This window comes from Diaporthe batatas (assembly GCF_019321695.1).
Source record: "Diaporthe batatas strain CRI 302-4 chromosome Unknown Contig00009, whole genome shotgun sequence".
Classification (NCBI taxonomy): domain Eukaryota; kingdom Fungi; phylum Ascomycota; class Sordariomycetes; order Diaporthales; family Diaporthaceae; genus Diaporthe; species Diaporthe batatas.
The window spans coordinates 585,251-605,978 of record NW_025408556.1 but is presented as its reverse complement, the minus strand read 5'-3'; the positions used below and the strand labels follow the sequence as shown (position 1 = coordinate 605,978).

At 54.1% G+C, this 20,728-nt stretch overlaps 9 protein-coding genes across 9 annotated transcripts; 4 read left to right on the top strand and 5 right to left on the bottom strand.

Moving 5' to 3' along the window:
* Window positions 1–169: 169 nt before the first annotated feature.
* KVR01_007996 (uncharacterized protein) lies at window positions 170–1,590 on the bottom strand (the record flags this gene model as incomplete). Its single annotated transcript, XM_044792237.1, has 3 exons — window positions 170–1,003; window positions 1,067–1,198; window positions 1,273–1,590. 3 exons carry the CDS (start codon window positions 1,588–1,590, stop codon window positions 170–172), a joined length of 1,284 nt encoding a protein of 427 aa, XP_044642974.1.
* A 1,014-nt stretch (window positions 1,591–2,604) lies between these two features.
* KVR01_007748 (uncharacterized protein) lies at window positions 2,605–3,519 on the bottom strand (the record flags this gene model as incomplete). Its single annotated transcript, XM_044781358.1, has 1 exon — window positions 2,605–3,519. The coding sequence occupies one exon, from the start codon at window positions 3,517–3,519 to the stop codon at window positions 2,605–2,607; it is 915 nt and encodes a 304-aa protein (XP_044642726.1).
* An 867-nt stretch (window positions 3,520–4,386) lies between these two features.
* Window positions 4,387–5,286, top strand: KVR01_007980 (uncharacterized protein; the record flags this gene model as incomplete). The annotated part of the gene is made up of 2 exons (XM_044788091.1): window positions 4,387–4,990; window positions 5,069–5,286. The coding sequence occupies 2 exons, from the start codon at window positions 4,387–4,389 to the stop codon at window positions 5,284–5,286; spliced, it is 822 nt and encodes a 273-aa protein (XP_044642958.1).
* A 493-nt stretch (window positions 5,287–5,779) lies between these two features.
* On the top strand, window positions 5,780–7,371 carry KVR01_008231 (uncharacterized protein). The gene is made up of 5 exons (XM_044782821.1): window positions 5,780–6,053; window positions 6,114–6,178; window positions 6,282–6,392; window positions 6,538–6,632; window positions 6,697–7,371. Exons 1-5 carry the CDS (start codon window positions 5,942–5,944, stop codon window positions 7,163–7,165), a joined length of 852 nt encoding a protein of 283 aa, XP_044643209.1. The 5' UTR covers window positions 5,780–5,941; the 3' UTR covers window positions 7,166–7,371.
* Window positions 7,372–8,297: 926 nt separating this feature from the next.
* Window positions 8,298–9,176, bottom strand: KVR01_007802 (uncharacterized protein; the record flags this gene model as incomplete). Its single annotated transcript, XM_044784249.1, has 2 exons — window positions 8,298–8,724; window positions 8,845–9,176. The coding sequence occupies 2 exons, from the start codon at window positions 9,174–9,176 to the stop codon at window positions 8,298–8,300; spliced, it is 759 nt and encodes a 252-aa protein (XP_044642780.1).
* Window positions 9,177–10,611: 1,435 nt separating this feature from the next.
* On the bottom strand, window positions 10,612–13,185 carry KVR01_007893 (uncharacterized protein; the record flags this gene model as incomplete). Its single annotated transcript, XM_044782266.1, has 3 exons — window positions 10,612–11,704; window positions 11,758–12,560; window positions 12,637–13,185. The coding sequence occupies 3 exons, from the start codon at window positions 13,183–13,185 to the stop codon at window positions 10,612–10,614; spliced, it is 2,445 nt and encodes an 814-aa protein (XP_044642871.1).
* Window positions 13,186–14,364: 1,179 nt separating this feature from the next.
* Window positions 14,365–15,749, bottom strand: KVR01_008024 (uncharacterized protein; the record flags this gene model as incomplete). The annotated part of the gene is made up of 3 exons (XM_044790592.1): window positions 14,365–15,092; window positions 15,151–15,565; window positions 15,633–15,749. 3 exons carry the CDS (start codon window positions 15,747–15,749, stop codon window positions 14,365–14,367), a joined length of 1,260 nt encoding a protein of 419 aa, XP_044643002.1.
* Window positions 15,750–17,093: 1,344 nt separating this feature from the next.
* On the top strand, window positions 17,094–18,673 carry KVR01_008085 (uncharacterized protein; the record flags this gene model as incomplete). Its single annotated transcript, XM_044786423.1, has 4 exons — window positions 17,094–17,361; window positions 17,418–17,707; window positions 17,767–17,827; window positions 17,922–18,673. The coding sequence occupies 4 exons, from the start codon at window positions 17,094–17,096 to the stop codon at window positions 18,671–18,673; spliced, it is 1,371 nt and encodes a 456-aa protein (XP_044643063.1).
* Window positions 18,674–19,199: 526 nt separating this feature from the next.
* Window positions 19,200–20,484, top strand: KVR01_007847 (uncharacterized protein; the record flags this gene model as incomplete). Its single annotated transcript, XM_044783703.1, has 6 exons — window positions 19,200–19,301; window positions 19,362–19,523; window positions 19,673–19,919; window positions 19,976–20,126; window positions 20,175–20,353; window positions 20,423–20,484. 6 exons carry the CDS (start codon window positions 19,200–19,202, stop codon window positions 20,482–20,484), a joined length of 903 nt encoding a protein of 300 aa, XP_044642825.1.
* Window positions 20,485–20,728: the final 244 nt, after the last annotated feature.

Genomic DNA, 20,728 nt, shown 5'->3' with positions numbered 1-20,728 from the left:
GTACTTGTAAATGTAAGGGAGTTGCTAAGAAAAATAGGTACTGGGTAGGTCTATAGAAATCACTGGGTAGGTGGACGCTGGCTCGTTAGTATACTATGAATTATCATAATTCAAAATTTAATGTGAGTTTGTGATGAATGCACTACCTGGGCATGCTAGTTTTGTCTCTTCACTCTGTAATCTTAAAAACCTCAGCCGGAACTCCTTCCCTCCAGACCATGCTGACTGGCAAGCACAGCACATTTTCATCTCCCAGGGTCGTTCTGACATCGCCATCTAGCAGAACAAGATCTGCAAGCCGTCCATTCTCAATTACCTCGCGATCAGTAAAGCCGAATCGCCCCGCAGTCACGGAAGTTGCGCAACTGAGCGCCTCCTCCGGCCGCATCCCGACCTCATGCACCAGCTGGTAAATCTCCATGTGCACACCGAGCCCAAATGCCGAACCGGTCTCCTGCCCCAACGCGTCGGACCCCACGACCAAGGGCACACCAGCGCGGTACATGGACCGCGTGTTCTCGTAGACGTTCTCGATGCTGGCGTCGTCCTTCGGCCGCGGGTCGAACTGCATCCGCTTGGACAACGGATCCTCGGCGAAGCGCCGCTGTAGCTCGGTTCCCTGCCCAGTCATCGATGCGCCAAGCGACAGTGTCGGGCTGCAGTGTATATTCTTCTCTCTCATGGTTCTGATCCATTCCTCGTTCGGCGCTTTGTCCAGGAAGCAGTGAGCGAGCCCATCAACTCCGGCCTCGAGCAGCTCGATCGCACCTGCGTGGCTGAGGGCGTGGCCGACCGCGATTATACCGCGCTCGTGAGCAGCCTCGACGACCGCCTTTTGGATGTCCAGCGGCGGGCGAGGCAGGTCCGGCATGGAAAGGGTGTCGCCCAGCTCGTGCATCAGCTTGATGTATGACGCGCCGCTTTGGTCTATCTGGGACTGGACGAAGCCGGGTGCTTCGTCGGCAGATGCGAGCTTGGGCCATGAGGAAATGAGGGCGTCGGCCTAGCATAGCAATGTCAGTTCTGATGGCTTATATAAGGCACGTGGAATAGCGGGCCGGCATACGATCTCTGGGTGACCGGCTTGCCCCAATATCTTCCGGACGGCGGGCGCGGGCCACCCACCTTCGACCATTGCTGCAATTCCTGCGCACTTGAAGTCTGCATATTTCCCCTTCTTCGAGGGGTCACTCGCAAGCTGAATTGAGATCACAAAAGTCAGCCTTGATCGTCAAACGCGTGCGATGTAAGGCTGATGGAGGGGGGTTCAACCTTTTTCAACCGAACATTGTGCTCCACTTCATTATTCAGATCGAGAATGGTGGTAACTCCGAATCTGATAGACTGTTCGATAGAGTGGACGTTCCCACCAACGGCGTGAACGTGCGCGTCGATGAGTCCCGGTATAATAGTACATCCCGGTTTGCTGTATCTTAGAGTGTCTCCTGGGAGGACCGCCTTCCCAGAGCCCATCTTCTCAATTTTCCCATTTGAAACGATGATGTGGCCATTCTCGGTGAAATGTTTGCCATCGAATATCAGGACATCCTCTATCACAAACGCATTGGATTGACCGATGGCGACAGACATATTGTAGTTATGTAGAGACTTTTTGTTGGACTGCGTAAGTTCCTTATTTTTACTGAATGCCAGGTGAAAAGGACGCGAAGAAGCTTACCTAGGTGTTCATACCAGACCTCGTTCTGAGGCAGCCACTTTATATGCTTCCACGTTCTGCCAATGTCAAGTAGCAGACAACCTCTTCGTTCTGGGACTTTTGTGGCAACATACTTGTTGGAGTCCTTCCAAGCTCAAATGGCCGGCTATAAGCGGCCCGAAGGCTGGAATTACCCCTGACATCCAAGTGAGACGTACATGTTCACTGACAATCGGACAATTAATTACACCCTCCCGAATAATTGGCGGGTTCGTAATCAATATTCTTGGCGTTTGTCGCTTTGCGGGCCGCTCAAGCTCTTTTTGATCTAATGTGATCTCACCAGACGCGGCCGCATCCAATACTGACGGCGTATTATCCAGTAGTATGTGGAGTTGGGATTACAAATGTCCGTTCTGAACTGACGCTTCCAGTGTTAGGACGTCTCACGACATCTGGACGGTCACGATCACAAACTTCAAATGTTAAGTTTCAAGGTTATACACGCCAGATAGCACAACTTGAAATTGTACCATCGTCGCAGGGCACTCCTGGCTTTTAATATTCCCCTGCTCACGAAGTCCTGGATGGGAAGGAAAGCCAGGATACAGGCAAGACTTCATCTGAGTCGTCGTCTCCAGATATGGGATATCATCCTCGAATCCCCAATGGCAGCTGGTCTAGACAATTTGCAGTCCGCTAGATAAACCAGAACTGCGTGCGTGCCATGTGAATATGCGAACATGTCTTGGTTGCATGACAGATTGTCGAGGATGCTGGTTCAAGCGGCATGGCAAAGCGAAACCGTTGCCCATCCGTGTTTAGCAGTGTTCAAAATCACATGAGTAATAGTTCCCAAAGTGGAAAAATGTGGTCAACGCGCTACATTTGCTCAAGGGCAGCACAAATATCTTCGCTGCTCATCTCAAATGTCCCACCAAGACGAGCTACTTTCTTGCCCTCTCGTCTACAACCTGCTGGACTATGGTATCAAGATCCTCATTTTGAAGCCCGAGAAGATCCATCGCGAAGTCAGGCTTCTGCTCCCAGTTACCATTGATCGCCCCCAAGACGAAAACCAAATCCTCAATCGCATCTTTGTTGCCTTGGTCGGCCAAAGCCTTCTTCTCGCGGATGAACTTTTCAGAGTCGACATATTCAACCTCCCACTTGACACCCATCGCCTTCTCCAGAGACCTGAGGACCTCGTTCTGGCTGACACAGAAGCTCTGGATGAACAGCATCTTATTCTTGGTCTCCTCGGGCCGCTGCAGGATCTTCACCGTCGCCCGGGCGATCTGAGCCAGCGTGGCCTGGGAGCTCTTGGTGTTCCCGTCGTCGACGATCTCGGCCCTCCTGCTGTCCAGGTTGAAGTGGAGGAAGTTCTCGCGCAGGCCCCAGTCGAAGAAGTGCCCGTTGACCAGGCTCGTCCAGCTGAAGCCGGGGTGTTTCTCGGCCAGCCTGAGGAGGTCCTCGCGAATCTTTTGCTTGTAGTCAAAGAGCTTGACCAGCTCTCGCTCCCTCTTGCCGCTGCTGTCGCAGCTTCCGAAGTCGGCGGGGATGAGCCTCTTGACACCGGCAGCGGCAGCTGCCTCGCCGAACTTGACCTGCTCCGACGAGTCCTTTGCCCTGTAACAGACGACCACGGCGTCCTGGCCTCGGAGCTTGTCTGTGAGCTCGTCTATTGGGAGACCATCGGATATGGTCTCGGTGCGGATCCTATCGAGGTGTCCAGGCTTGGACTTGGAGGAAGCGCGCTGGAGGACAGTGATCTGGAAGCTGCCTTCGGCGACCATGGCATCGAGAATGGGCGCCCCCAGGCTGCCAGTCGCCCCGACGAGTGTGACCTTGACAATAGACATGATGTTCTGCAATCTGCAGTGGCGTATGTACCAGAACCGTAGACGAGACTTGGAAGCTTCGGGAAGCTGTTCACCGCGATCGTCTCCGGCTGGTCAACGGTGACCGGATAGGAGGATCGTGGATGGTGGATCGAAACTTTTACATGCACTATGCAGATATGAAGAGTACACACGCAGACACTGGCAGTGCTCCGGATGATGCCATTTGGGTCGATGCGGTGACCGGCGCGCTAACGGCGAGGCAGTACGGAGTACGAAGTCAAGCTCAGGGTCTAACCCTTGGCCTTAGTCAACTGCCCAGTTTCCCTTTTGCTTCAATGTTGTTAACAATAAGTGAGAGTAATTATTACACCCCTGTGGATTTCTGAGAAGTTCAGTGCAAGATGCATCTACTGCTTCTCAGTAACACCAGATAGATGTACCCATGTACGGAGTAGGCTGATCAGCCTCCCGGCTCCGAAACGGCGGAAGTCCCCAACGCAAGCTCCCGTTACACAGACGTAGACGGCGGAGTAACTGCGGGCACTTTGCCGTTGATTTTGGGTTCGGACCCCGAGCTTGGTCCCCTATTAGTGAACAACACCTTGAGCTCAGCCCCCACCCACCTATACAAGACACCACTGCTTGCTTCCAACTCTTCAAAGAGAGAGCCTGCCTTTGTTCGATATTTCCGACGAAACAGAATCAACATCGAAGTCAAAATGCTGGATACGAAGAGTATCTTCGGAGTCGATGGCATGGTCGCCGTCGTGACTGGCGGAGGCACAGGTCCGAACACACCCAAGCCGCCCACATGATGCTCACGATGCTCATGATGCAATCCAGTCCCATCTCCCCGCTGACCACCGCATAGGTATCGGTTGGAACATGGCAGAAGCCCTGGCCGTGAACGGCGCCCGCAGGGTATACATCCTGGGTCGTCGTGCCGACGTGCTCAAGGAAGCCGCAGCCAAGTATCCGGATGTCATGGTGGCCGTTGTGTGCGATGTGATTTCCAAGGAATCCCTCCAATCTGCTGTGGATCAGGTCACCAAGGAGACCGGGTATATCAACCTCTTGATCGCCAACAGCGGCATCTCCGGGCCGAAGAACAACTATGACCTCTCCTTGTCCGTGTCCGATCTGCGCACGAAGCTTCTCAGTCCTGCCATGGAGGACTTTACCCAGACCTTCCACGTCAACGTTACCGGCGCTTGGTTCACAATGGCGAGCTTCTTGGAGCTCCTGGACGCGGGCAACAAGCACGCCGTGTCTGGCGCAGCCGGGGCCTTTGGCGCGCCGCTCGAAGGGGCCAAGCACCCCAGCATCCAGAGCCAGGTCATCTTCACCGCGAGCCTGGCGTCATTCTCGAGGAGCTGGTTCACGGCCCCGGCGTATGGAGGGAGCAAAGTCGCGATCCTCCATCTCATGAAGCAGGCCGCCACGAACCTGGCGCCATATGGCATACGGGCCAACGCGCTCGCACCCGGACGTGAGTAGTCACATCAGGCTTTTGTCAGAGCATGTAGTTGTGGTGTTCGCATCGGAGATGCTGACTCGTCCGACATAGTCTTCCCGTCGGAAATGACAACCGGCCTGTTGAGCGGCCGTAACCCGGACCAAGAGACCCAGGACAATCCCATCTGGATCCCGACACAGAAGTTTGGCGGACCGGAGGAAATGGCTGGTGCGATACTTTATCTGGCGAGTCGCGCTGGGTCTTTCACCAACGGGAATGCCATTTTGAATGATGGCGGCCGTGCATCAATTATCCCGGCGACTTATTAATCAGGCCTTGTCTGGGGGCGTCTGCGGTTGGCGATTCAGGCGGGACTGGGGCGGAATCTGGGATAGACGACCGTTCTGGATGAGAAAATGTTGGTTCATCCACGCTCAAAATTAGAGTGCACTGGCACATGTGCAGGGATCCGGTCAGTGCTGACGATCCCAAGGACCTCGGGTTTCAGTCCCTGCCCTGCCATGTCGGGGATTTTGTGATGTGTAGTCATTTTCCAGGGCCGTTTTCGTGCACGGGAGCGATCGGGCTGGAAAGCGCCATTATATCCTGGCTGAGAAAGGGCTGTTTCCGCTGGGGATTTGTTTCGGGATCCGCCTCCAAAAATGGTGGTTCGACAGCGCCCAAATCGGCCCCACATGTCAGACCACAATCACTCCATCCAAGGAGACTGCCTCAATTGTCAGCAGAGAGCCCAAAAACACATGATGTCAATTTATCCTGGCGGCTCAATAAGAATCCTCTCTTTACAAAACATCGTTATATGCGCGTCGTATAAAGATATCGACTCCAACACTGAACTAATCCGCTAGTTAGCAAGAGGCTCATCAAGAGCAAAACCACCTGTCGTTCCACAAGTCCTCACAGCGCTGTCTCTCGCGGATCAATTACTGTCAACTCAAAGACTCACGTTACCAACTGAAAAATATGGGGCCATTCATGGGATTCAGGCCAATGCGCCATATCGACCGCAAGGATCTGTACACAAATCTTGAGGCCAGAATTCAGTACCTGCACACATTCCTAGATTTCGGTTCAAGTGAGTGTTGCATATTAATATGCCTCCGCGTCTTCAAAATTGATACTGACGGCATTACAGATGATATCGAAGCGCTCATCACTGGTTCAAAATACATCAAGCAATTGATACCTGCCATTGTAAATGTACGTGGTCATTACGTGCAAAACCCCACAGAGCACCCTCATTGATAATTCATTCATTATTCGAGAGAATATGAGCCCATTTGATCACTGACATATATAATAGATTGTCTATCACAAGCTTCTACAATACGATATCACTGCACGTGCTTTTGAAACGCGGAGCACAAGCTATGAGGGCCCAGTAGACCCTAGTTTGACTGAGAACAGCCCACAGGTGAGACTGCTACATCCCCGATCTCCGGACTTCCTGAGCAAGGCCGCCATCCAGATTTTTCAGAACGCAGACGTTTGGTCAAAATCATTATTCGGTCAAATTCAATGGCGAACCCATCAAATCGCTAACAATTAAACTCTCAAAGATCATGCATAGAAAGATGTTCCTGCGAGCATACCTGAACAAACTGTGTTCAGACCCTAGCACCATGGAATTCTGGTATTATCTGGACAAGGTCGGGTGAGTTTGGAGGTTGCTTATGCGCGCAAAAGTTGAACGTAAAACTGACATTACATTTCACTAGCATGATGCATGTCGGCCGTGGTAGAGAACACCCATTGCACGTGGAATACGTTCATATCGGTGCCTGCCTGGGTTTCATCCAAGATACTCTAACAGAGGCGCTGCTCTCACACCCGCGCATCAAGATGGACCGCAAGATCGCCCTGGTCAAGGCCCTCAACAAGGTGATCTGGATACAGAACGACCTGTTCGCCAAGTGGTACGTCCGAGACGGCGACGAGTTCCGCGACGAGATGGAGGTGCATCAATACGAGAAGGAGGGATACCTGGACGGCCAGAAGGTATTGGACGATATCGACGAGGAGGGGAACAAGTCCGAGGCTTCTGGCTCGTCGAGTGGTGCGCCCAAGAGCCCGACAACGCCAAAAACGTGTCCGTTCTCGGGAATTCCCATACGAGCGAAGGGGGAGGCCAGTCCGCCGAAAGGTGACCAGAAAGCCCTCGAGAACGTGGAGACCCCTGCGGCATAGCTCATAGATGACTGCATGGTGTTTAGGAGTTCAGGTAGATTCTGTGACTAACATAGCACGTATTAAAAGCGTTTGAATACATGAGCTGAGATTGGGTGGAGATTTGAGTGGAACAGAATTGCTCTGGTGCCTGCTACACCGACACCGCACCCAAATCCGCGTCCCGGGCCCTAGGTAAACTGCTGTGGAACAACCTCCTACGGGATGACCCCCAATATACTCCTACCTTTTAGAAACCAAACTTTCACAGCATACTCCTATACAGATACAGGGTAGACGCTTGCACAATACGAGTACGCCCTCATGGAGCAAGGCAATTCGTATGAGCTACTTCAAGGCGGAACCTCGCCCATGACGGCCACATTAATATACAAGGTCATCGACCGCTGCATCACATCTGCCGGTTCCCACCCAACTCCAGGGGTAGGAGCTCGACAGCCTGGCTTTTCTACACTTTCAGCAGGACCAGGCCCACGGCCCACGGAAGGCTCGCACGAGCTATCGTCGGTTGATTCGGCTAATCCTGCGGCTCTTGGAGCAGCACATTAGCCTGTGTGGTGCTTTGGCTGGTACGCATACCGGGCCCAAGGAGAGAGCATCGAGGACAGGGATTTCGGGACCATATCGAATGCCGCCGAGGCTGAAAACTCAGCCTGGGGGTCTAGCCTGTCGACTTCCTAGCTAGAGCCGCAATTGGTCCCCATGAACATGGCCACAGCTCGGCCGGTGTTGTTCCGCGGCCAATGAGCTTGGGTGGGACTGAGTACCCTCATTTGTCACTTCTTATTCTATCGAGGGACACATTTTGTACCATTCAGGTAAGGATTGCAATAGTGTCACGCGTTTTCTGAAAGACCGTAGGGCTAGGAACACGTGCGGGTTCGAATTACTGGAGGATTATTTAATCCCCTCTGGCTTCACAACTCGTGGATGCAATCTACCTAGGTGCATGTACAGATAGATACACGAGAGTTGGATATGTCGAGCTACAGGAAGAGGATTATGTACATCGCCGTCCATCTCCAATTATTTCGAGAAAGAAACGAAACGCCCCCCAGGGACCGCAACCCTGACCGTCTTCGACACCCCTCATCAACCAGCGCAGGAAACCCCCCCCCCCCAAACCACCAACCTAGCACGAGGCAGTCTTGACAGCAGAAGTCGCGCAGGCAGTCCCGCTAGGCGCGGAGCCGACCTTGGTGGGCTCGTTGCCGTTGGAGTTGCCCTGGTACAGCCAGCACAGGGCGCCGCCGTTGACGCACGAGTTGGAGATGGTGGTGGCGTCGCCGTAGTTGACGTTGACGCCCGCGACGACCTTGCCGCTGGAGACCTTGATGTTGTTGAAGGTGGACTTGCGAGCATACTGCTTATCGCAGTTGCCGCACGACCGGTACAGCTTGCTGATGTTGCTCGCCCAGAAGTTCTTGACCGCCACCGTGCCCCCGCCGTTGTGCTGCAGCACCTTGTCCTCGGCGCCGCGGGCGCCGCCGCCGTTGACGTACGACGTGCCCGAGGTCTGCTTGAACGTCGCCGCGTCCTCGCAGACGTCGGTCCACCAGCTGTTTGTGGGGGGTTTTCTCGTCAGCCTCGCCATATGCATGTATCTATCCCGAAGTCACGCGTGGTGTGTGCAGGGTGGTGGCGATAAGACAAGGCTTTTGGTAACAGTGTAGACTTACACGTTGTTCAGGGTGCAAGTTCCCTTGCAATGGACCCCCTCGCCGTTGTTAGGTCCAATGATCACGTTGCTCAGAACGGCGCCCTCCTCGAGGAGGAACACCGCGTCAGCATCGCCGCCCTCAGCCTGGTCGTTGCATGTCGACGGGTTGCGGTCCCACTGGATCATGCCTCCGTCGAAGCTCTTGCTGGCGGCGATGGTCTTGACGGCAGCCAGGGCAGTCGTGCCAGATGAGGCAGGGAATGCTGTCTGCAGGTTGGTGTTAGTCGCGGCGAGGGCTGCTCCGTATGCCACGGGGGCGGCGGACAGCAGGGTCAAGAGCTTGGAGACCATCTTGAAGGATAGCAGACTTTGGTCAAAATTGAAGAGTGGCGTTGGTCTGAAAACTGATGTGATTGTGACCTTACTTCTGGGCAGGAAACAAGCAATGGCCAAGAACATTGGCGATGGACGTTCTTATACATCGAAGGCTCGTTACGCGTTGGCAAGGCTCCTAGTGTTCGCGCCGTCTCCGCTTTATTCGGGCCCCATCTGGTCGCTATTCTCCTCCACTCAGGAGACATATCGCCATCCCACCAAGCCCCATCCTGGCTTCGTGTCCGTTAATTCTTTGGCCGTACATGAAACGAGGGCGTTCAGTTCCTCGTGCTTGCTCCAGAGCCAACGGCAAGCTCTAGACAAGTAGAGATAGACGACCGAGAGCCAGTGTAACATCCGGTGGGAATAACTCCACCTTGGCCCGTGGATGCACCAGATCGATGCGTATAGGAGCATTTGCTTGACCTCGAAGTTCCACCAATAACCGAACTAAATATGGACGTCGACCAGATCCCAGGAAAATGTAATGACTGAACTGGGGGGACTGCTCAGAGCAGGATCCAAGCAGGCAGACCAGGCCCAAGTTGACCATGGGGATTCAAGCGTGTGGATACGCCCTGGTCCAAAGTAGTGTGTACTTCAGTGAGAGGCGGTTAGGTAGGGTGTCTTGGTGGTCAGTTACGATGGACTTGTCTTAATACATCGAATATAACCGATGGATATGGACGCTTCTGCCAACTAAGCCTCTTTCAGGCTCGCACGGGATATGTTTTGTCTTGGCAGTGACAAGGAGGCCCGCACTACCCCGGACGGCACTTCAGCTTGAGGCGCCCAAGCGATCGGGTTGGTGGAAAATGAATCGTTGCCTTATTGCCAGCTTCCAAATTCATTTGTGAGGCCCAAGAAATGGATCATTCTTCATGTGCAGAATGCAGACCAATTACGCGGGACCCTGTGCCCCAGATTGGGGCCGAGATGGACTTGGCTGCTCTTGATATCGAGCATGTCTGCAAAGCTTGGCCGAACTCTGTCGATCCCAATGCGCCTCGAAACAGACCTGCACTGCAGTGGGAACAGATAAGCCTTTCGAGCAGGGTCTGGAACCGCGGAGCTATTGTGACCATTGGCATATCCTTGCACATTTCACCTAGTGTACTGCGCTGCACAATTGTCTGTAGCTTGTACCCATACGACGCCGGTTGTCCCCAGTAATGACAGTCAACTTTCCCGTCAAGGCGCCGTACACACGAGAACATGAACACAAAGGTTCCATTTGATCCGCATGGCTGCACCGGTCAGGGCCAATTTTGAAGCCATGCTCAAGGTCTCGGTGCTCGTCGCCCATATGGTTGTTGCAAAATCTACTTGTCGCTCTTCAAACAATGCGCCCTTGCCCATTTTCTGATTTTGAAATCTCTGTGCGGGTCGTTCTCAAAGACCAACAGCGGTCCTAAAAGATGTAGGCAATTTGTGCCATTTTCTGCTGATGTTCACGTAGGTCGGCCCAGTTACGAAGCTCCATCTCCTCGTCCTCGGAGGTCATCGTGCCGGCCGTGTGTCCACCGGGGCTTGGAGCTGCGCCAGTGGTCGTCTTTTCTAACCGTGTCAATATTTCCAGAAACATCCGCAGATACTCTTCGTTCTGAAGCTCATACGAGCGCTTGCGGTCGTCTGGATCGCCGAGCAGCGTGCTCGCAACCTGCCGGATCTTGCTGATGAGCGAAGCACCGTTCGGCTCCATGTTGCGCTGATCAATCGACATCAACACAGTGAAGAAATTGTGCACAATCTCATCACGCTCCGCAAAGAACATTTCATCAATATCGTCATTGACCTGCCCGCTGACAGCTTGTACTGCGGCCGCGGCCAGTGACGAAGAAGACATGTCGGGGGCTGTCCTGTAGATGACACTGCCGCCTGGGCCGTTCAGGCGGGCTTGTTCGGCGCGCCTGTTGACGAGATAGATCTCGCGTAGGTTCATATATCGCTCCACATAATAAGAGCGCGTAGCCACTATTGAGGCATACAGGTTGGCCTTTTGTATCTCATACTGAAGGTGGCGTTTCTTGTTCTCGTCGGCCGCAAATAGGTGGCGAACATCATTCGTTGGCTGAGTATTCGGATAGGCAGGAGGCACGTATTGGTAAGGCGACGCACCGGCCGAGCTTTTCTGAACGAGATTCGCGTGCGTCGTGGTGGGCGTGTGAGCCCCCAGGTCAAGCTTCAAGGCGGGTGGAAACTGGGCCTCGACAGCCTTGACCTTGATAAGAGACTCGTGCAGATAGTGTTTCTGCTGCTCCCAGGTGTATGCGGACGTGCCGTGTGCGAGCTCTATGCGCACAAGTTCATCCATGGTCTGATAGTTCTGGATGCACCTCACGAAGCCCGTCAGGATGGAAACGGTGCCCTCGGGCTGAGGCAAGATCCTGTCTGGTAAAATGTACGCATCGTCCACCTCTCGGGGCCAGTCAGGGTACGTCGCGTTCGGTGTGGGTGGCGGGAGGATCAAATCGCGAGACGGAGCACCTAACTGGGTCATGGACCTGAGCAGACGTCAGATCAGGTCAAAACTCGCTCTACCGACGGCGTGGCTTACCTGACACCGAAGAAGAGGGTCCAGTAAATTCGTTTACCAATTTCCTCGGTGATAAAATCATTAGGCTGCTCGTCACTGCGCTCATTCAAGGAGAGAGACGTCGGAGGAGGCCGCCTCCTGTGGAATCCCATCTCGCGCAGGAAGCGCAGGCACTCCCCCATGAAGCGACGGCACTGGTTATAGCGCATGGTGTAGCCGGTGGCCAGGCAGACAAAATAGCTGACGGCGGCGTCATTCACGGTAACAGTGTCTTTGAGCATGGTCTCGGTGTTGCGCATGTCCAGGGCCACTTTGACGCAACGATCGACCAGCATGACGGCCCGAGGGAATTTCTCGTAGCTGTGTGAAGCCTTCAGATGCAGGCGCGCGGAGCGTGGAAAGGAGGCCACCAGAGCGGCAACCATGCCGGCCAACAAGGCTAGGAAGTCGGGATTTGTGCGGTCCTCCCGTCTCTCGAAGGCGGCGCGGAAGGTAGGCTCGTGGGGGAAGGGCACCAAGGGGAATATATAGGTATAGAAGTCATCGACGAAGAGCTTGAGGATGCCGAGGGGGGCGATGCACTGCTCGGCGTCCAAGACTGTCGGAGTGGTTGGGGCCCCCAGCGAGACCAGAGTCTGGGCAGCATTCTGGTGGGGCGGGCTGGATTCGCTCAGGCCGTCGACGTCGACTTTCTGGCGCTTCTCGGCCTGCCTCGCAGCCTCGGCAGCTCGATTGGGAGGACCGCGGCGCTTCTTGACACGGTCGTACGTGCATGGGACACCGAGGTCTCTGCATGGCGCGCAGGGAGGCGTTCCGCCTTCACACTGTACCCGACAGGGTAAGCAATTGTCGAGGCCATGGGCAGGAGACGCGGGCCAGAGAGACAGAGAGACAGCTCACCTTGACCTTGCGCGTGCTGCACAAATCACAGGCCCTTGGTATGCGGGTGTTCTTCTTGGACGGGGCGGAGGAGATGGAGGCAGCGGGCGTCGGAGGCTGCTGCTGCTGGCTCTGAGGACTGGCGGAGGAGGCATTGTTTCCAGGCGAGTACTGGGCTGTCTGGGGTCTGACATTATGCTGTGACTGGGGCGACTGGTGGGCTTGCTGATGTTGATGTTGATGCTGATGCTGATGCTGATGCTGAAGCTGGGGCGGGGTGTTCACGATGCCGTGGGGGGTGATGGGGACCTGGAGGGCAGTGGCCAGGCTGTCGTGGGCAGTGGCAGTGGCAGAGACAGTGGCAGTGGCGGGATATGCAGAGCCCGGGCCCTGTGGCCGTCCGTTGGGTGGTGAGAGGTAGGGAGGCACGCTGGCTGGTGGCTTGTTGTGCGAATGCGAGTGCGGGTGAGGGAGCGGGTGCGGCAGCGGGTGCGTGTGCGCGTGTGGGCTTGTCAGGGAGTGTACGGCTGGTGTACCAGACACCAGATGACCCTCATGATATCCAGACATCACGAGTAATCACATTAGGCGCAGAAGCAGAACAGGGGGGGGTCAACGAAGGGGGTGTTGACCGGTAGAAGTGCGGTCTTTGTCCGGGTGATGTTCGGGTACGCGACTGACGTTGCAAAAAGTGGTTCCAGTCCCAGACCAGTCCTGCACCACGCCGCCAGGGCGCCACGGGCTGACGGGTCGCGAGTGCACGGACGCCACCCTGCCGGAAAGTACCACGGGAGCGCACGTCCCCCAAGTCCCCCCACCCGCCCTGCCGCCTACTGCAGCCTCGGCTCGGCGCAGCTGCAGCTAATACGGAGTACCGATAACTGACCGAAGCTCCAGATTGGCTTGCTCCACCAGGAACTTTCTTGAGCCAAGTCGAGTGTACTTATCTGATCCCCTCCACCTACAGCCACAGCTCGAGAAATGCGACGTCCGCACGGATTCCCAACAAGGCTCCGCTCGGGTGTTCGCCACTTGGGCACGCAGAGTAACTTCCCATGGGACCACTTGATATTGTTATGTTTAACTAACGCTGAATTATCAACCAGTCTAACAAGTATCATATTGTATCCTTTGATGAATTTGAGTATCTGGACGCATGGAATGAAATACCTAGGCATGTCTCTTCCTCGCCATCCTCTTAATTTTCCTAAAACGTGGGAACAGGATGCTGCCAAAGGACGAAGACCATATTCCCAATCTCTCCACCATTCTATGGCGGGCATGGTTGTATCCACAGAACCCAAACATTCGACAACCAGAGGGAATGCAACCTGCATGGGTTCGACGAAGCAGCTGGCAAGTGAAGCACATTCGAGCATTCGAGTAACATTGAAATAAAAGAACTTTGAAATGGGTATTTTAGCTAGTAAAGACAGGAAGTCGCCATAAGCGAAAGGCTTGAGGCCTTAGCACTCCAGGCTCGTGTTACATGGACATGGACATGGCTCATGTCGGATCATAGATGTCATATACTCGAAACATTCCACTTGGATACACTGCCGTACCCCCAACGCCTCATCTCATCGTCGCATCTGCGTCCGTTCACACAAGAGTTCGTGCCGAAAGTCCCAGGCGAAAGGCCGTGGAACCGCCGCCCCCGAAAACACAACGGCTAAAATGGAGCCATCTTAAAAAGCGTCAGTAACTCTGACTGATCTGAACCCAGGACCGAGACTGACCGTCGATTAATTACGCATAGAATCCGCGTTGCTGCCGATTGTGGAGATCAACATCTTGGAAGTCCCCAGCCTGCGGCTCGCCCATGTCGCGTGGATACGGATCGTTGGCGTACGTGGGAGGTTGCAAGTCTTGCCGCTGTTGCTCCCTTTCCCACGAGCTCGTCCGGGACGTGGAGCCCGAGCTGGTCTCGCTCATCCCGCCCTCGAACTTGTCAGCCCCGCCGAGGTCGCGGCTGCCGAAGCTGCCCCCGCCGATGGCCCGGCTGTGTGCGCGCTGCTTCTCGGCGAAGAACTCGTAGACCCAGTAGAACACCGTCAGCAGCATCAGCACGAAGGCGCTCCACGACAGGGCCATGAACTTGCCGCCGCGCACGGCCGACAGCCCAATCTTGTCCCCGAGATCTGTCACCTTGTCGACTACCACGCCGCTGCCGACGGTGGTGATGAGGTTGCCTATCAGGAGGAAGAAGACTGCCCCACCGGCGAGTCCCAGGTTGCCCATCACGATCGTGCGTCCGGCTGCGTTGGGGATGAGGGCAACGGCACCGCAGGATCCGAACAGGGTGAGCAGGACGAATATGGCTCCGATGATGTACATTGCCACGATGGCCTGGATGATCTTGGGAACATCGTCGAGCTTGTCCTGGATGTCATTCGTAAGACCGAGGTCGGCCAGGTTCAGCTTGAAGGGACCAACGCCCAGCTGCTTGTCGAGCAGCGCAGTGATGTTGAGAAGGTCTGAAGATGCTTGTCAATGCCAACCCGCTCTTGCCCCTGGTGGCGAGGTTTTACTCACTGTAGTTGAACGGTTCGGTGCAGTTCTCCACGTCAAAGGTAGCATCAGGGTCCGTGGGCTTCGGTGAGAAGTCACCCTGGCAAAGATCAACCAGGTGGACTGAGTAAAACTCCTTGATGCCGAGTTCCTTGGCCAGCTTATCTGCGATATCGTTTTGAATGTCCTGAAGGGCGCCAAGACCTTTACCGGCCACTTCGGTGGCAGCAGATGCGGCCGCAGTAGCAACGCCTCCCAGCGCCGATCCAGCTTGACCAAGACCATCTCCGATAGCACCTCCCACATCTCCGATATTGATGCGCTTCTCTGGTGTGGCATGAAAGCGGTCCAGGAGAACTGGAGCTGCTGTGGGCTCTGGCATGGGCGCGCGGGCTTTCAGGTTTGGAATTAAGTTCTCGCCCAGTGTCGATGTATTGAACTGTAAGGGATGTTAAAAAATGAAGCCAGGAATCATAATTCAAAGAACTTTCTGTCAGTAGACTTACGTAAAGAATGTGGTAATCCTCCATAAATCCGGGCTTGTTGCCGGCAAAGATCGTCAGTATCACCAGCACGAAGCTGATGATGGTAAGGAGTGCCGAGACTCCTGCGATGGGATACATGCTGAATAACTCTGTTATCGAGTACCTGCTCGAGTGACGAGAAGAGAATCGAAATATAAGCTGCCGTTAGAAAGACAGAGAGTGAAAAGAAAGAACCGAAAGGAATGTTGGTTGCGAGACTTTCGGAATGGAAGATCTGCGGCTTGAGCCTCAGATAAATATCAGAGATCTCATCCGGGCAACCTACACGCACAGTGGCGAAACTGGCTATTTATTTTCAAGTTCGACAGTCCTTGTTTCAGTCGGGCCGTGTGGGAGACACAAGATCTAAAGCGCATCAGATTTGGCTTCTGCTGCTGGCCGCCCTGTGTCAGCGCAGAAGTCATCAGAATGCCCGCATCTGATAAGTCCATCTTCATGGGCATAAAGAGAGGCCCAGAAGTTCTGACCTGGTTTTAGGATGATTTTCCGAGTTACGAGTCGCCAGTTGGTGCGATTGAGAACCTGGGGGGCCCAGCCAAGGCCTGACCAGGCCAGTCTCTTGACGGTCCCCAAAAAGCGGCCGATAAAAAGTGGCCTTGATCATCACCGGCAAAGCGGTAGCACCAAATACGGCCCCCAATTTGACTCATTCGACCTGGCTAGGGTGGCCGCTTTGTCGGCCGGCAGCCCAGCGTTGAAACATCATCTGCCAATCGATATGATCAAGTTGCGCTGCATCGTCGACATGCGGCCACCAAAGTGGCCTCCCGAGGTCTCACGCCCCTCAGCCGAGGGCCGAAACAACAGAGGTCTTGCGAAATGGCGAGACCTCAGTACAAACAGGATATCATGCACCGATGATACGGCCCTCTCAATTCTGACCTGACCCTTGCGGTCGCTATCTACCTAGGCAAAACACTCAAGTCTTCAACACTCAGACGAGTAGTCTTGATCAGTCATCATCACCATTCGGACACCCCTCATTCTCCAGATTGAAACTAGTTCCCAATGCGACGTAAGCCTCAAAGCAAAAGCACGTGCGATCTCATCGCAGGAATGTTCAAATCATCGGAAAAGAGATGTAATCGAGCCTAGCCTTTTAAGACCTTGATTTAGGTGGTGCGCGGGTACTTGTTCTGTTCCCAGGCTACCAAGGTACCTAGGCATTCGTGCCAATTGACACCACCAATTCAAACATAGAATGTCTTCGTTGCCTGTGCGAAGGATCCGGGCCGGTGTTTCCACATTGTCAGCCGGAACCAGCCGGGGCGCCCCCTGATTTAAGTTCGGAGCTAGGTGTGCGATTAAGCTGGGCACCCTGGGCAGAAGGCTGCATTCTTGGGAACTCCGATTTGACAACATGACAGCACACTGTCTCCTGATTTTGGACTGGGCGTTGAAGCCCAATTCTGCACGGGAAAGATGAGCTCCAGCACAACTCCAGGCATCACGGCGGGCCTACCTGTGGCCAACGCGACACTGCCATTTTGGAGGACAGAACTACACGACCTGGACACCTCCAGATCAACGGAGGTGCTCCCCAGACAATGCGACATCCTCGTCATAGGCGCTGGCTATGCCGGAGTCAGTACCTTATACCATCTCCTAGACTCAGATGATGCTCCGGACCCGTCCAAGATAGTGATGCTTGAGGCACGTGAAGCATGCTCCGGGGCGTCCGGACGCAACGGTGAGGACACAATCCATGCTCCTTGTGCACACCCTGTTCTTTTCTGACAGTTTCAGGCGGCCATATCAAGCCTGATGTATATTACAACATCCTCAAGTACACTGAGAAATATGGATCGGCCAATGCAGCGGCCTTTGCGCGCTTTGAGTCGGCGAATGTGCTTGCCGTGAAGGAGTTGGTGGAGCTGGAAAGGATCGACTGTGACTTCGTGCTGACTAGGGCTCTTGATGTGTACCTGGACGAGGCACACGCTCGATCGACGCACGCGACGTATCAGGAGCTGCGGAGGATTGGTGTCGCCGACCTAGGTGATATTCACTACACTGAAGGACTCGATGCCGAAGCGGTGAGTTGCTTCGGCCTAGTTGCACCGAGTCTCGGGTCTCAATACTGACACAAACCAAGCTCTCTGGAGTCAAAGATGCCAAGTGCTGCTTTTCCTTTACTGCAGCGCATCTATGGCCCTGTAAGCATCACGTTTGACCTGTTACGGATCCCCGTCTTTCATGTTTTAGAATAAATCAGTTTAGGACCCATAGCAGGACTAACGTCACCATCAGATAAATTGGTCATGAGCCTGCTCGCCAAGGTTGTGGCTAAAGGTGTCAACCTGCAAACTCACACACCTGTCACCTTTGTCTCTCCAGAGGTAGACGAGCAGGGACGCTGGGCTGTCACGACGCCACGCGGTTCTGTACTAGCGAAGAAGATAATATTCGCCACAAATGGCTATACCGCAGCTATCGCTCCACAGTTCGAGCAACGGATCGTTCCTGTTCGAGGAATATGCAGCCGCATTGTTCCCACGAAGCCAGAGAACACGTCTCGATTAGCGCACACCTACTCTCTTCGCTATGGTCCTGGCTTGTACGATTATATGATTCCACGCCTGGACAAGTCAATAGTCATCGGCGGCGCAAAACAGCCATTCTGGCATGATAAATCGCAGTGGTACGATGTCACGGATGACAGCAAACTCATTGAGCCTGCCGCCTCGTACTTCGACGGGTTGATGCAACGCCATTTCAGCGGGTGGGAGGAGTCAGCCGCGAATACAGACATGGTCTGGACTGGCATCATGGGATGGACGTCTGACTCTATGCCACACATCGGCGATGTCCCAGGAAAGAAGGGCCAGTATATTGCAGCGGGATTCAATGGACACGGAATGCCTCTGATACATTTGGCTTCCAGGGCTTTGGCTGAGATTATCAGGGGTGAGAAGACATTTGAGGAGACAGAGTTACCGGCTGTCTTCAAGCCTACGAAAGAAAGGTTGCAGAGCACCAAGAATGATATTCTCGGCATATGATCTAAAGCTGCACATATTCTTCAAATCAAATTCCAAACTCTTGAACACTTCTCCATCATAGGCAGTGCTGCCAGGCGGTCTGCCGACGAAAAACCTGCACGCAAAGCTGGAAACACCCTGCACCGCAGAAAACGATGAATCTGCTAGCCTAAATTCGTGCATGAGGCCAATCGGTCGTGGACTAGTGTCAGCCAACTCATCTCTTCCTCACCTTCATGCTTCATTTCCCATGGCTTGCGCAGGCATGAAACCCGATTCAGGGACCCGCATTGAATCCCACGCCAATGCGATTACCTAGGTAGCTGCATGAGGGGTTGATCCCGCGGTAAGGTTTGCTAGCATGCTGCCGAGGGATGGGATTCCGGTCCGGCCCATTGCATGTGCGCAAAATGCGGAGCATGACGAAGACAAAGTAGCGTGATCAGAAGAACATCACGATAACGATTTTCCGCACTATTCGGAGAGTTTTGAAGTCTCAACGAGGTCCAGTCTACAGACGAGAGAACACTCCGCGTCTGAGTTGAATATGAGTTCAGCTGAGAAATCGGAGAATCTTGTGTCCCCAAAAAACCAAGAGGTGGTAGATCTTTATGATAGCTATGTGGCTGGAGGCTTTGCCCCTTATCCAGTATGTCCTTTTGACATCACGCCGAATCTCTGACCGATCTAATCTTTGCACGCCGGACAGGTTGCCCTCGTTAGGGCCCAAGGATCTAAAGCATGGGATGTGGACGGGAAGGAGTACGTCGACTTTCTTTCGATGTACTCAGTCACGAACTTTGGCCACAGCCATCCCAAGATCGTCGCTGCCGCTGTTAAAGCCGCATCCGAGTGTGCTGTGGTGAATATGGTGAGTACCAACTCGTTCTCAGTTGATGATCCAACGGGAAAATGCTATATCTGGGATCCAGCCCATCCCGGCAACCCTCACCAAACGCAGTAATAAACGCCCAAAGCAGGGCCGAGGTCTAGTGGAGCTCTATTGACCGAATATGGCAGCCATTCCATAATCCATACTATGGGCAGCTGGCGAAACGACTCCACGATCTGTTCGGTTACGACAAATTTGTGGCGCTGACAAGTGGTGCTGAGGCCGCAGATGCTGCGGTCAAAATCGCTAGGAAGTGGGGTTACCTGCAGAAGCAGATCCCAGAAGGAGAGGCGTGGGTCTTGACGGCCGGCCGTTGCTACCATGGGGTGACTCTGAGCACGGTGGCGATGAGGAGTGAGCACCAGAAAAGCCGTCGTAAGTTCAGTAAATGCTTCAAACTTTGGCATCGTAAATTGAACAGTTCACGCCAGTGTATGGACCATTCATGCCAAAGGTCGGACCAATATCGCCCTCCGGCAGAGAGGTTCGCTTTGGAGATATCGACGACGTCCGGGAAGTGTTCGAGGCGGACGGTGAGAGGATCGCCGCGTTCATGGTTGAGCCAATTCAAGGATCGGCTGGGTGAGATGTCCGGTTCAGAATGGCTGGGCTCTCGACTGACTGAAGCAGCGTCATTGTGCCACCATCGGACTACCTCAAGCACGTCGAGGAGCTTTGCCAGAAACATAACATTCTCTTCATCGCTGATGAGGTACAGTGCGGCCTTGGGAGGGCTGGTGCGAATCTAGCCCACCACAGGGACGGTGTACGTCCTGATTTGGTGATCATAGCAAAAGCTCTGGCAGGAGGTAAGACTCCCTTGCTTGGACTCGGTATTCTGACTTGGCTAAACGATTCAGGCCTCTATCCTCTCTCAGGGGTGATGGGTGACAACCGCACTTTAAATTTGCTGGACCCTTATGAGTATGCCCATGGCTAACTTGCAATTGAACTTCTGCTAACAGTCTGAACCAGAATTGGCTCAACCATGGCTGCGACACCTATTGCATGCTCATCGGCACTGGCGGCTCTTGACGTGCTGGTTGAAGAGGATCTCGCTGCGAGAGCCAACCACATGGGAGAGCTGCTCATATCGACACTCAGGACGGCGAACCCACCACACGTGGCTGGGTACATGGGTGCTGGCTTATTTTGGGCGTTAATCTTGGAAACATCAGCCACCG